This window comes from Trichechus manatus, unplaced genomic scaffold (assembly GCF_000243295.1).
Source record: "Trichechus manatus latirostris isolate Lorelei unplaced genomic scaffold, TriManLat1.0 scaffold00101, whole genome shotgun sequence".
In the NCBI taxonomy this organism is placed as follows: domain Eukaryota; kingdom Metazoa; phylum Chordata; class Mammalia; order Sirenia; family Trichechidae; genus Trichechus; species Trichechus manatus.
This window is the reverse complement of record NW_004444037.1, coordinates 7369906-7384064: the sequence shown is the minus strand read 5'-3', so window position 1 is coordinate 7384064 and position 14159 is coordinate 7369906. Positions and strand designations below refer to the sequence as shown.

The 14159-nt window shown below is 38.0% G+C and overlaps 1 protein-coding gene across 3 annotated transcripts in view; it reads right to left on the bottom strand.

Moving 5' to 3' along the window:
* The window catches only part of SCFD2 (sec1 family domain containing 2), a 547542-nt gene that overhangs the window by 323048 nt on the left and 210335 nt on the right, over nt 1–14159 (bottom strand). For all 3 annotated transcript variants that reach the window (XM_004382903.3, XM_023737347.1, XM_023737348.1), the window contains exon 5: nt 8117–8366. In XM_004382903.3, the coding sequence (XP_004382960.1) occupies nt 8117–8366 (250 nt within the window). The remainder of the gene's footprint in view (nt 1–8116; nt 8367–14159) is intronic.

Below are 14159 nucleotides of genomic sequence, written 5' to 3'. Positions count from 1 at the left end.
AAAATATTAGCTCAAGAGACAGAAAGGGCCACATAAACCAGAGACTCCATCAGCCTGAGACCAGAAGAACTAGATGGTGCCCGGCTACCACCAATGATTGCCCTGACAGGGAACACAACAGAGAGTCCCTGACGGAGCAGGGGAAAAGTAGGGCACAAAACTCAAATTCTAGTAAAAAGACTAGACTTACTGGTCTGACTGAGACTGGAGGGACCCTGGAAGACGTGGCCCCTGGACTCTCTTTTAGCCCAGACCTGAAATCATTCCCAAAGCCGAGTCTTCAGACATAGCTTAGACTGGACTATAAGACATGAAATGATACTCTTGAAGAGAGTGCCTCTTAGCTCAAGTAGATACATGTGACTAAATGGGCAGCTCCTGTCCAGAGGCGAGATGAGAAGGCAAAAAGGGACAGGAGCTGGTTGAATGGACATGGGAAATCCGGGGTGGAAAGGAGGAGTGTGCTGTCACATTACAGGGAGAGCAGCTAGGGTCACATAGCAATATGTGTATAAATTTTTGTATGAGAAACTGACTCGAACTGTAAACTTTCACTTAAGCACAATTAAAAAAAAAAAAAAAAGATTTACAGCCTTGGAAACCCTGTGGGGCAGTTCTACCCTGTCCTATAGGGTCACTAGGAGTTGGTATTGACTTGATGGCAATGGGTTAATGGACAAAGCATAAAGCATACATGGAGTGGTGAGCAGCCTTTTGCGCTAAATCCTATGTTTTCCCAGGGATCTATGAGCCAAAGGTTGAGAATCACTGGTCTAGTAAGAATTTTCGACTGGGAATCAGGAGACTTGGGTTCTAGTCCCACTCCTGCAATAAACTGGCTCTAGCTGGTGATCTGAGGCAAGTCAGTTAACATTTTGGGGCCTTAATGTCCTCATGTGCAAAGTGAATAGGTTAGATAATTGCTGAGAACTCTTCCATCTGAATCCTTCAACCTAACCGCAAAATCCCAACCAACAATGGGACCTCCCAAAAGTGTACCTGGGTTTGGCCTAAAGACAAAAGGTTTATTAGGGATGAAATTGCCATGAAAAAAATGGAAACATAATGAAAACTGCAACTCTAATGTTTCCAAATTTAGATACCATTTTATATCCCAAGCCATATTTGAAAAACTAGCGGTATATTTGTGAATAAATAATCTCAATGAGAACTTAGCATTCTAGATATATTTATTTCACTTGTGCTCAGATATTTGGAGGTATAGTTATTATACATGTAAGTTTAACATGTAAGTTTGTATTCTTTTCAGACCAAAGACATTGTATATGAAAATGCTTTGAACACTAGAATGTTACTGTTGTTGCTGTTGTTAGCTGCTGTCCAGACAGTTTTGACTCATAGCGACTCTACGTACAACAGAACGAAACACGGCCTGGTCCTGCTCCATCCTCACAATGGTTGTTATACTTGAGCCCGTTGTTGCAGCCACTGTGTCAATACATCTCATTGAGGAGCCTCCTCTTTTTCGATGACCCTCTACTTTACCAAGCATGATGTCTTTCTCCAGGGGTTGGTCCCTCCTGATAAATGTCCAAGGTACTTGAGACGAAGTCTTGCCATCTTTGCTTCTGATGAGCATTCTGACTATACTTCTTCCAAGGCAGACTTGTTCGTTCTTCCGGCAGTCCATGGTATATTCAATATTCTTTGCCAACACCATAACTCAAAGGCATCGATTCTTCTTCAGTCTTCCTTATTCATTGTCCAGCTTTCACATGCGTATGAGGCAAATGAAAACACCGTGGTTTGAGTCAGGTGCACTTTAGTCCTTAAAGTGACATCTTTGCTTTTTAACACTTTAAATAGGTCTTCTGCAGCAGATTTGCCGAATGCAATGGGTCATTTGATTTCTTGACTGCTGCTTCTGTGGGCGTTGATTGTGGATCGCTTCTGTGGGTGTTGATTATGGATCAAGTAAAATGAAATCCTTGACAACTTCAGTATTTTCTCTGTCTATCATGATGTTGCTTATTGGTCCAGTTGTTTTCTTTATGTTGAAGAATAATCCATACTGAAGGCTAGGGTCTTTGATGTTCATCAGTAAGTGCTTCAAGTCTTCTTTACTTTCAGCAAGCAAGGTTGTGTCATCTGCATAATGCAGGTTGTTAAAATAAGTCTTCCTCCAATCCTGATACTGTGTTCTTCTTTATATAGTCCAGCTTCTTGGATTATTTGCTCACCATACAGATTGAATAAGTATGGTGAAAGGATACAACCCTGACATATACCTTTCCTGATTTGAAACCACACAGTATCCCCTTGTTCTCTTTGAATGACTGCTTCTTGGTCTAAGCACAGATTCCTCAAGAGCACAAATAAGTGTACTGGAATTCCCATTCTTTGCAGTGTTAGCCATTCTACTATTTAGGATTATTAGGTATTATAAAGCTGTCATTACCTGGTATTACCCCTATCTTTGTCTACAAGGAGCACTGGTGGTACAGTGGTTAAGACCTCAGCTGCTAACCAGAAGGTCAGCAGTTCATATCCACCAGCCACTCCTTGGAAACCCTATAGGAGTTCTCCTCTGGCCTATAGAATCACTATGAGTCAGAATCAACTCAACAGCAATGAGTTTTTTTTTTTTTTTTTTTTTTTTTGTCTACAAGGGATTCTATTTGGCCAGATTCAATACAATAACTGAAATTCTTTATTCATAGATGTTATTCTAATACCATGTCATCATAACATTCAAAAACACACATTTGGATGCTTTATTGTATTTGATACAATTTTTATTCTGTTGTTTTCTATGTTAGTCTTTAAAATGACTCTGTAAACTCTCTGAGGAGAGACATTGGCTGATGATGATGATGATGACGACGGTGATAAAACAACAATGATGATAAAGATAATGCTGACGGTATTGACAACATACACTGAGAACACATGATGCACCAGATCTCTGCTTAGCACTCCAACTGTTCTACTTCATAAAGTTGATACTATTTCCATTTTATTACTGAGGAAACAGAGTCAATGAAGTTAAAGAAGCTACTTAAGATCACATAACTACTCAGAGTCAGAACCATAACTCAGATCTACATGACTACAAATCTGATGCTTATAGCCTTTACACTCTACTACCACCGCCCCAGTGTTTCTATCCCTAGAGAGTTTAGAATAATGCTAGGTACAGAGATGATGTTCAATAAATATTTAGAAGTTGAAAATGTTTGTGATGTAAGTCCACTGACACAAGCATACAATACATACTAGAAAAGAAATGTCAATATTATAACTATAATATTAAAACACTCAGGGCATTACCTCACCTCACAGTATATTATCTAGCCTTAGAATTTCCTCTGTTAGGGAAGTCTAGAAAGATAATTGTAGCAAATACAAGTTTCTTACCTAATATCTATTCTTGCCTTCTTCTTACACAACCCTGACTTTGTTCATGACAAACATATTCCCAGTTTAAAATATTCACTCATCAGATTCTCTGGTAGCTAGTTCCAGGCCCAGCCAAAGAAATGTAAGTCTTCTGGGTGGAGCTTTCAGGAAAGAAAAGTGGCTAGCATATGCCTTTTACCTTTGTCTTCTCCACTTCATGGCTGAAGCGTGGACACAATGCCTAGTAGATGAGCGCCCACCTCATTAACATGATGACAAAATCCACAGCTTAAGGACAGGAAAGAAGGTTGCTGGGAGGAGCCTGAGTTCTGCCTACCTCTGAACTTCTCCTTGAGAAAACATAGATCCTTATTTTTTTTACTTAATCCAGTCAATTTTCCATTATATACAGCCATGTGCAATCCTAAAGCAAGGACTCAGTAATCAACTGTTATGGATTGAATTGTATCCCCCAGGGTTTGTATGGGAATCCTAACCCCAGTGCCTGTGGATGTAATCCTGTTTGGAAATAGGGTTTTCTTTGTTATGTTAATCAGATCATACCAGTGTAGGGTGTGTCCTAAACCTAATCACTTCTGAGTTATAAGGAGCAACATAGACACAGAAACAAAGAATGGGGGTGGGGGAAAGACAGATGCCACCTGAGGATCACCAAGGAAGTGACCAACATAAGGGCCATAGAAACTGAAAGACACAAGGATCTTTCCCCAGACCTGCCAGAGAGAGAGCTTTCCCCTAGAGCTATTGCCCCAAATTTGGACTTCTAGCCTCCAGAACTGTGAGAAAATAAACTTCTGTTATTTAAAGCCATGCACTTGTATTTATGTTACAGCAGCACTAGGTAACTGTTGCTGTTAGGTGCCTTTGAGCAGATTTCAACTCTTAGTAACCCCGTGTGACAGAGCAGAAATGCCCCCGTAGGATTTTCTAGATGTAATCTTTACAGGAGCAGATCGCCAGGCCTTTCTCCAGTGGAGCCACTGGCTGGGTTCAAACTGCCAACTTTTTGGTTAGCAGCTGAGCACTTAACAATTGTACCACCAAGCTCCTTACTAGATAACTAAGATATTGATAATCTCAAATTATCAACAGGGAGTAAAAGAAGAGTTCAATAAATGCAAATTACAGTTTCTATGGTATTACTATGCCTCTGTCTTGAACCACGGAATTTTTAGATACTTTAAATCATTCATGCCCTAGCTTTACACTAAGCTTCACACAATTAGATCTAACCTTATTGACATTTTCTTTAAAGATACTACAAAAGTTCAGGGAAAATAAGTCAATGAGTAATGCAAATTCAGTAATTCACCAAAAAGAAATTTTTCTAAAATTGTTTTGAATGTCAGAAAGTAATATGCAAGTTTCATTTTTCTTTGTTTCCCAATTTCAGAGCCTTCTGACCAACGTAGCTTAGAGCCCTCATTTGTCGCTAATAGGTTACAGGTGTGCCAAGCTGCTGATTCACCTCAGCCCAAAGGTCAACTGAGTAGGGCCTAGAATGGCCAGAGTAGCCAGAGCCCCCTGGCTGGCTGCCTCTGACCACATGCTTCAGTGTACGATACAAACACTCTCATTGTGTATACCATGATGTGAAAAAGATCAGGAAGCACTACCCTATTTGGTATCTAGATACTTCCAAAATAATAATGGCAATAATAGTAAATTTACCTACTTACAGTACTGTATGGACCAAAAATTAGTTCACACACATTATGTCATTTTATTTTCATGAGAGGTCAATACAGCAATTATGTTTATTACCAAGGTTCAAAGATGCTGAGTGATTTTCCCATGAACCTGCGCGCGCGCACACACACACACACACACACACTGCTAGGAATGGCAGAGCAAGGACTTCTTTTTTTAGCCTAGGAAACCCTATGGGACAGTTCTACTCTGTCCCATAGGGTCGCTATGAGTCGGAATCAACTCGAAAGCACACAACAACCACCACCACAGACTCTGTTCTAAGCACTTAACATAAATAACCTACTTAATCCTCACAACAAGCCTATGAGATAGTGAGAGCCAAGACTTCTTGCATCACATTTCTGCCTCCCAGTCCTACGCTTTCTCTGATACACCTCCCTGTATGATGACATCCCATGTTTTCATAGCTCTTAGCATTCTGATTTCATTCTCTGAAGAAGTTCAAACGGTTTTCCTTTGTTTTCTCTTGTGACTGCATATAAACACTAATGTAAATGGATACTCACTTTGAACTTAGCAAGACTGAGAAAGCATAACACTAATTGGAATATTCAGGCCATACTAATTTTCTTTTGACACTTCTCCATCCCTGTGTTCAGAGAGCTAGCCCTTGTTAATTTTATTTTGTGTGAGTAGCAAAAACAGCTTTGTCCAATACTCTAGAAAGATTTAACTTCCATAAGAGTTTATTAAAAAGACAGCAGATTAAAAAAGAATAGTACGTTGCCATCAACCACACTTAAGTTTCTAGTACAGAAAAAGATTGATTTCTTGATCTTATCAAAAGTTAAGACGATAAAAATGAAGCATTATGTAAAAAGCAGAATTCTTACACTGATCAGTTGCCTGTTTTCCATAATTCCTTTTTAACCAAAGTTTCAAAAATCACAAAATGTACACAAGCATAAAATAAATTCTGCCACTCACCCAAAAATATATACATATATATCAGAACAACATAAGCACAATATTGTGGGCAAGTTCACAATAAAAGCCAGGCTAACCTAGCTCCAGGACAGATTAAGCACATTTGGAAGTCAATTCTTCTAGTACCTATCAGGGAATCTTACCCTCTTCTGGAAGATTGAGTCACCACTGCCCCAATGTTATTCTATTATTTTTTATCCTGAAATGTAGGTTAAACATTCTCCTCAGCAGCCATTTGGCTTTTCAACATACTTACTAAGGGGTATGTCTATACCAGCCAAGTAAAAGCCTACTTTCAGAAACAAAGCTCTTCTGGTGTCCACAGAGGCTGATCAATGTGTGGGTATGCGTGTGTGTTTCAGTGGTAGGTTCACTTGCTACCCTGATTAAACTGTACACCCAAAGTTAAACTAGGCAGCAACACATACTAGTATCATAGAATAAAATGTCTCTAAAATTTAAAAATATTCTAAATTTTCCATAAATCTTATTTTGTAACTGTCAACCTCTAAACTTACAAATTTTCCTGTCAAAAGCGTGAAAGCACAAAAGTGTTTTTAACTGTGAAATCATATTTAAAAGCAAGAAAATGTAATATCCTGAGAAATCATAAATAGAGAAACTCATAAAGAATGAAATGCTGGGTCAATGAACACCTCGAGCAAATATTAAATGAATAGTCTTACAGCATGGCTTCAATTCCAAAAACAATATCGCAACATATGAATGCTACAAAAAAGCTATCCACATAACCTCAGCTAAAATATACCATCCTTGTTGTCTGTGTCTGAAATTATGCATTTTAAGAATAACTTCCAATTAAATTCTCCTAGACTTCAAATTTACTTTGAATCAAAGCACTGTTCTAAGCACTCTATAAACCATATAAAACGTGTATAATATTCATTTTTATCCAAACAAGCACATGTAATCACATATAGTGCTGTATTTAATGAAATGGGAGCAAATTCCACAAGTTTTTCTTAAGTAGGTTTTAAGTTGGCAAACATGTTCTATATTAAGCAAAGTACATTTCATTTCTGTGGAAACTTCATTCAGTTTCCATCTCATCAGAGTTTCATTTTCCATAACCAAACACAGGGAAGGTCAGCAGTGGGCACAAAACAAAGCACACATGCCTGGAATGCTTAGGTTTACAGCTACATGGCCCACTTCTGAGCAATCTGGACACTCCCCCCAGGTGGCACAACAGGGGACAGGATGAAAGGTTTAAAATCTGCCTCAGTTGAGCCTTCCTGAAAAGACAGGTCTATGTACACTTATACACGCCCCCCGACCCCCATACCCACATACTCAGGAATGGATGGAAACTTGGTGTGTTTTAAAAGTATTTAAAGTTTACATATAAGATTTATTAACTTCTCAGAACAGACATCCACACTCAGTCTATACTAATGGAAAGTAACTTTACACAAAATATAAATAACAATATTGAATTTGATACAACGTAACACAGACTAATGTCTCCAACAGTTATATTCCAGTTCTTACTGGAAATGAAAACAGGTAGATTAAATGATATTTAAATATTTCTCCCAAATTAGCATAGCCTACTTTACTAGGCTATTTGGGTATTATTTGATAATACCAATTAATTCAAATTCAAAATGAAATATGAGAAGTCAAAACAAGGAACTACTCCTGGAAACCAGAATTTTTAATCCTATAATGTTATGTAACAGCTTAAGCGGAGGTTTTGTTTCTTAAGCTTGAAAACAACAATCTCAAAGAGGATTTGTAAACAGAAACACTTTGAATAGGATATATACATTTTATTTTTCCTTAAAACAGTATGCCCTTTGACTACTTTGCAATTTTAAAAAAGGTTATGCTCTTAGGGAGAATGAATTCTGACAAGCAGTTAGGAGGTCATTTCACTACCACAACTAGAAAAAATAATAATACTACAATGAAAGCCTCTGCTCCTAAAGGATGGCTAGCACTCATCAGGCCTCATAAAATTCAAATAACTCCAGTGAAGATGGTTACAGCCTATTCTTAAAACATCCTTTGCTTTTAAACCTATTTTCCATATCAATGATGCTTATGTCCTATATCTTTGTTAAACACTGACCTGTGATTTTTTGCAGCAATGGTGACAACTCAGATTCCTCACAAAAGACGTGAGCCAATGCTTTCTTCAGTTTTTCTTCAGCCTCTCCCAGGTCTTTGTCCACTGTGAATTCCCCAGTGACAGAATAAATGTATATCAGGAGGATCAACAGCTCCTCAGGGCTATAGTCATCACTGGTCCTCTGGTTAGAAGGCTTAATCATGGGCAGCAGCTGATTTAACACGATAGACATTGCTGATTCCCCAATGCTCTGAAATAAAAGAAGATAATGTGAAAAATATGTCTTGTACAAAGATGTAATTTATGCAACAAATTAGTCCAAATATATCTTACAAACAAATCTGTGAAGTTCACTGTCCTAATTGCTTTTTCTGTTTGTTTCTCGCCCTTGAGGGAATACTGCAAGAATTTGGTAATAAAGCTTTTGATTTTTCAAAGACTTAGTTTATAAAATGGCTAGTCAAGTTGTAGACCCTTTTATATCATCTTACATATTGTTTAAACAAATAAAAGTCTACTAATTTTAAGACTAAAAATGTGAGCACTTCAGACACCAGAAATTTTTTAAAAATAATATACTTGTAAAAAAATATTATACTTGGTTAAAAAAATGCAAGTATCTATATATTGAAATGAATGCTGACACTCCTTCAAAGAACTCACCTCAGATTTTGCAGCATATCCTTTTAAATATTTTCTATATTGGCAAATATTAGTCAGTTGAGGATTATATATATTTTTTATAATAAAAAGTCATTTTCTGTTAAATGTGGTGAATAGAATAAGGGATCAAACTGGATAATGTCACCTAGGGTTAAAGATGTCGTTGGGTGTGTCTGAAGGTAATTCCCCTTACTAATTTAAATTTTTTTTGCTTTTAGGTCTTCCACCAAATTCTTGAGTGATACTAAGCAGAAAATTCCAAAATTCCTTGCATGTGGTAATAGTTTGCATTACTAGAGTAAGTGCATAACTTCCAAGGAACTATACACATTTCTAGAATAAATTCTGATATTTTTGGTGACTAGATAAGTCCCCATTTTAAATAATATGATTTAATTTCACCTATAATATGAACAACAACAACAAAAAAAAACCAAACTCATTGCCGTCAAATTGATTCCAACTCATAGTGACTCAACATGACAGAGTAAAACTGCCCCATAGGGTTTCCAAGGAGCAGCTGATGGATTTGAACTGCCGACCTTTTGGTTAGCAGCTGAATTAACCATTGCACTACCAGGGCTCCTATAATATGAAATAACCCTATAAAATAAGACACAACTATATGTATTAAAATAAAGGGCCAAACTTATCACAACTTCCAGCTTTCACATTATTCAATCAGAAGTATTTATTCAGAAGTTTTTATGCCAGGTACTATTCTAGATCTGGGAATACAACAGTGAAGAACAAAAAAAAAATTCCCTGTTCTCATTACTAGTTGGGAAAAAAAGACAAAGAACTAAATAAGTAAAGTATATAGTATACTAAAAAACAAAAAACCAAACCTGTTGCCATTGAGTCGATTCTGACTCATAGCAACCCTATAGGACAGAGCGGAACTGCCCCATAGGGTTTCCAAGGGGTGGCTGGTGGATTTGAACTGCCAACCTTTTGGTTAGCAGCTGGGTTCTTAACCACTGCACCACCAGGGAGTATGCTAAGCAGTGGTAAGTATTATGGGAAAAATAAAACACGGAAGGGAGATGAAACTTTAACGGGTGTGTGTGTGTGTGTGCGCGCGCACGTGCGTGCGTATGCACCATTTTAAATAAGGAAAGCCATGCTAAGAAGGGAATGGAGTAAAGAAAGACCTATAGAAGTTTTCTCTCTCCTTCTGAATGAAGTTGACAGCAAGTAGCTGAATATGATTCTGCATTGGGACAACTATCCAAAACAAGTTTTTATTCAAGTCATTTCCACACCTGGACAAATTCGAATACATCATCTCAGGGTTAAGGTTCACAATTATATTATTTGGTACACGAAAAACAGCTGGTACCATTTACTTCCATCAAAAATGTTGGATGTGCACAATGTTCCACACAAAAATAAAATGCTAAGACTTTGGAATGGATAAGGAAAAAATGGAAAACAACAGAACAGAGATTTTACTGTTACATTATGACATGATTTACCAAGTATAAACACATACTCTTCAAAGGTAGTGTGTGTATAGGGGGGTGGGGGAAAGGTTTGAAGACATTCTAGGACTGTCCTATAGCCTCAGGAGTTTTTTGAGGAAAACCCTCAAGCATTCTTTCTTTGCTTTACAGGCTGCCAAAAGCAGTTTAAAAGAAAGGAGCTACATGGTTGACCTGTTGAAAGAACAGCCTTGGAGGCTATAGCTTTTGTTTCCATGTTTTACTCTACAACCAACTCCTTGGATGACTGTAAGAATTTTCCTTCATTTCTTTAAATGCTATTTCTAGAAAGCAGGCATATATGTAAAGTACCTATTCTACAGGGGCTCTGTGGTTTATGCCTGAGAGCAAAAGAATGTTTTAAAGATAGTTATAAAAAGTAAAACAGGGTAAAATAATCATTATAATTATTTGTAAAGATTCACTAACCAACATTTGGCCATTAGAGCTTCATTTTGAAGTCACACATCTGAGATGTAATGCTAGAGAGCAAAATCCCTCATTAGTGACACTCAGCCTACTTGTCTTGGTTAGGAAATATTTGTACACACCAATTGCATTCTAAATCTGCTTAATGTATCCAGAAAGTAAATAACAGAGTTGAATACAAGACCAAGAATACTGACCAGTCTTAAAAAGGTATGGGATTAAGGTGGAAATAAAGAGATTCCATTTCAAAACACCAGAGTTCAATCCTGACTGTTCCATTAACTGTTCTCTTAACCACTTAGGATCTCTTCATCTCTAAAATGACATGATTTGACTGGAAAACAGCTGGGCTCTAAGTCTTATTTGTCCCAAGGTCTCCATTTTTCACTTTCTTCTACTTTTTCACACATTACCACTGGTGGTGGAGAGCAGCAAATCTTAATCTCATTGTTGACTACACAAGAAAATATAAATGCTCAAAAAAGGAAAGTTTTACCATAGTTACACATAAATCAATACAAAAATAATCATGGACACATACGTAACACGAGCTGGTACACTGTTGTTGTTAGGTGCCCTCAAGTCAGTTCCGACTCATAGCAAATTTATGTATAACCGAAGGAAACGGTGATAGGTCCTGTGCCATTCTTACAGTTGTTGCTATGTTTGAGCCCATTGTTGCACCTACTGTATCAATCCATCACGTTCAGGGTCTTTCTCTTTTTCGTTGACCCTCTACTTTGCCAAGCATGATGTCCTTCTCCAGTGGTTGGTCCCTCCTGATAGCACATCCAAAATAAGCGAGAAAAAGTCTCACCATCGTCGCTTCCAAGGAGCACTCTGGCTGAACTTCCTCCAAGACTAATGTGTTCATTCTTCTGGAAGACCATGGTATATTCAATACTCTTCTCCAACACTGTAATTCAAATGTATCAATTCTTCTTCAGTATTCCCTTTACATTGTCCAGCTTTCACATGAGTATGAGACGACTGAAAATACCATGGCTTGGGTCAGATGCATCTTAGTCTTCAAAATGACATTTTTGCTTTTTAACACTTTAAAGAGGTCTTTTGCAGCAGATTTGCCCAATGCAATATGTCATTTGATGTCTTGACTGCTGCCTCCGTGAGCACTGATTGCATATTTCCTAACTCTGTCCACTAAGAGAACCTAGACAGAGTGATACCCTAGTAGCAATAAGCACACCCAACAGCCAGACCTTAGTTTCTAATACCATTCTCCAATTAAAGGAAAAAAAAAAAAAAATACAAGGTGGGCTTGGAAGATCTGGTAGTGCTAGAAATTAAGGAAGAGCTCAAAAACCAAAAGAATGGGAGCATGTCAAGAGAGCACAGAAGACAACTGAAGGAATCCCTAAAGGCCAAACGTGGAACATTTTGAGTAACAAAACAAATAAAGTAGTATTGAATTATAATCTAACATATAAAATAATCATCTATGCATCCATACTGACATAAATAAGTTATGATTAAATAAATAAATTGGGAGAAAGGACATATCTTGCCTACTGAAGAATTCTAAATAATTTATGTAAATAATTCTCCCCTCCAAGAAGTAGAGCTTAATCCCCCACCACTTGAATGTGGACTGCACTTAGTGACTTGCTTGCAAAAAACAGAGTATGGAAAGAAAAAGGTCTGTGTGTGTGTGGTGGGTGGAGGGGGGTTACCCTGGTTAGGAGATCAAGGTTAACCTCACCAGTGATAAGTAATATTGATATCATATGTCCCTTATACAATGTGATGAGAATGGCTCTTCACCTTTGTGGTATTCTTCCCCAAAACCCATAACCTCACTCTAACCATGAGAAAAACATCAAACAAATCCCATTTGAGGGACATTCTACAAAATACCTGACCAGTATTCCTCAAAACTGTCAAGGTCATGAAAAACAAGGGAAGACTGGAAAACTGTCACACACCAGATAAGACTAAGGAGACATGATGATGGAATATAATGTGGTATCCTGGATGGGATCCTAGAACAGAATGGGAAAAAACTAGAGAAATCTAAATGAAGTCTGGAGTTTATAGTTAATAGTAATGCACCAATGTTGGTTTCTTGGTGCTGACAAAGGTACCATGGTAATATAAAATTGTAACTATGTAGGTAAGGGGTATACAGTAATTCTCTGCACTATAGAAACCCTGGTGGCATAGTGGTTAAGAGCTCAGGCTGCTAACCAAAAGGTTGGCAGTTCAAATTCACCAGGTGCTCCTTAGAAACCCTATGGGGCAGTTCTACTCTGTCCTATAGGGTTGCTATGAGTTGGAATCGACTACACGACAACAGGTTTGGTTTTGGTAATCTTTACCATTTTTTTTTTTTTGTAAATATAAAATGTTTATTGAAGGGAGAAAGGAAAGAAGAAAGAAAGGAAAGCTATTGAGAGATAAATCCAGGCAGCACTTTTGGTCTCCTTTCTGTCAGACTGTGAAAGCCCCAGGGCTCAGTGTGAGGAAGAACCAGAGTCATCAGCCAAGCTAAGGGACTGGTCTAGGAAGCAACGGACTTATCAATGGCAAAGGGAGGCAGAGTGGTCAACTGGCAAGGATGAAGCAGAGGAAACCCTTTGCTAGGTGAGCTAGACCTTCCTGGTGCTATCCATGAAAGCATGGCCCAGACTGGATGTACATCCACTTTTTGATCTCTGCTGCCATTAGAATGAAACTCGAACAAGAAGGAAGGAAAAGAACAGTGACTCGCTAGATTGAAACCTTTTTAAAGGCAAACCACAGAATCTGAGGAGGATTAAGAATGAAGATGTAGGAGTCATATGGCTGGGTTTGAATCTTGACTGTACTACTTATTAGGATGTGACCTTGAGCTAGTTATTTAACTTCTCCAAGCCTCAGTTTCCTCATCTGTAAAATGGGAAAAATAACACAAATTCCTAAATATTAGGCAATTCCAAACCAGACTCCTATTTGCGTATTATTAGGACAACTGTTTAAACTACTTCATGGTTTAAAATAAAGTAATTGAGAGAGTTCTCCACAAAGGAGAGCCTTTGCTAGGACTTAAATATAAGGCTACTCCCTCCTTTCTGATGACCAGTTTAGGAGAAAGGAGCCCTGCTGGCACAAAGGTTAAGCGCTCACCTGCTAACCGAAAAGTTGGCAGTTGGAATCCACCCAGCAGCTCTGCAGGAGAAAAGAATCTGCTCCTGTAAAGCTTACAGCCTGGGAAACCCTATGGGGCAGTTTTACTCTGTCCTATAGGGTTGCTATGAGTTGGAATCGACTTGACAGCACACAACAACAACAATTTTGGTGAAAACACTTGACCTTGTATTTGGGGATATACGATAATAGTTAGACCTCATAAGGTTGTTCTGACGATTAAACAACAGAAGTGAGTCACATAGCACAGTGTTCAATAAATATTAACTATTATTACTACTACTATCCTTACAAATGTACCAATAAGCAACATCATGATACAT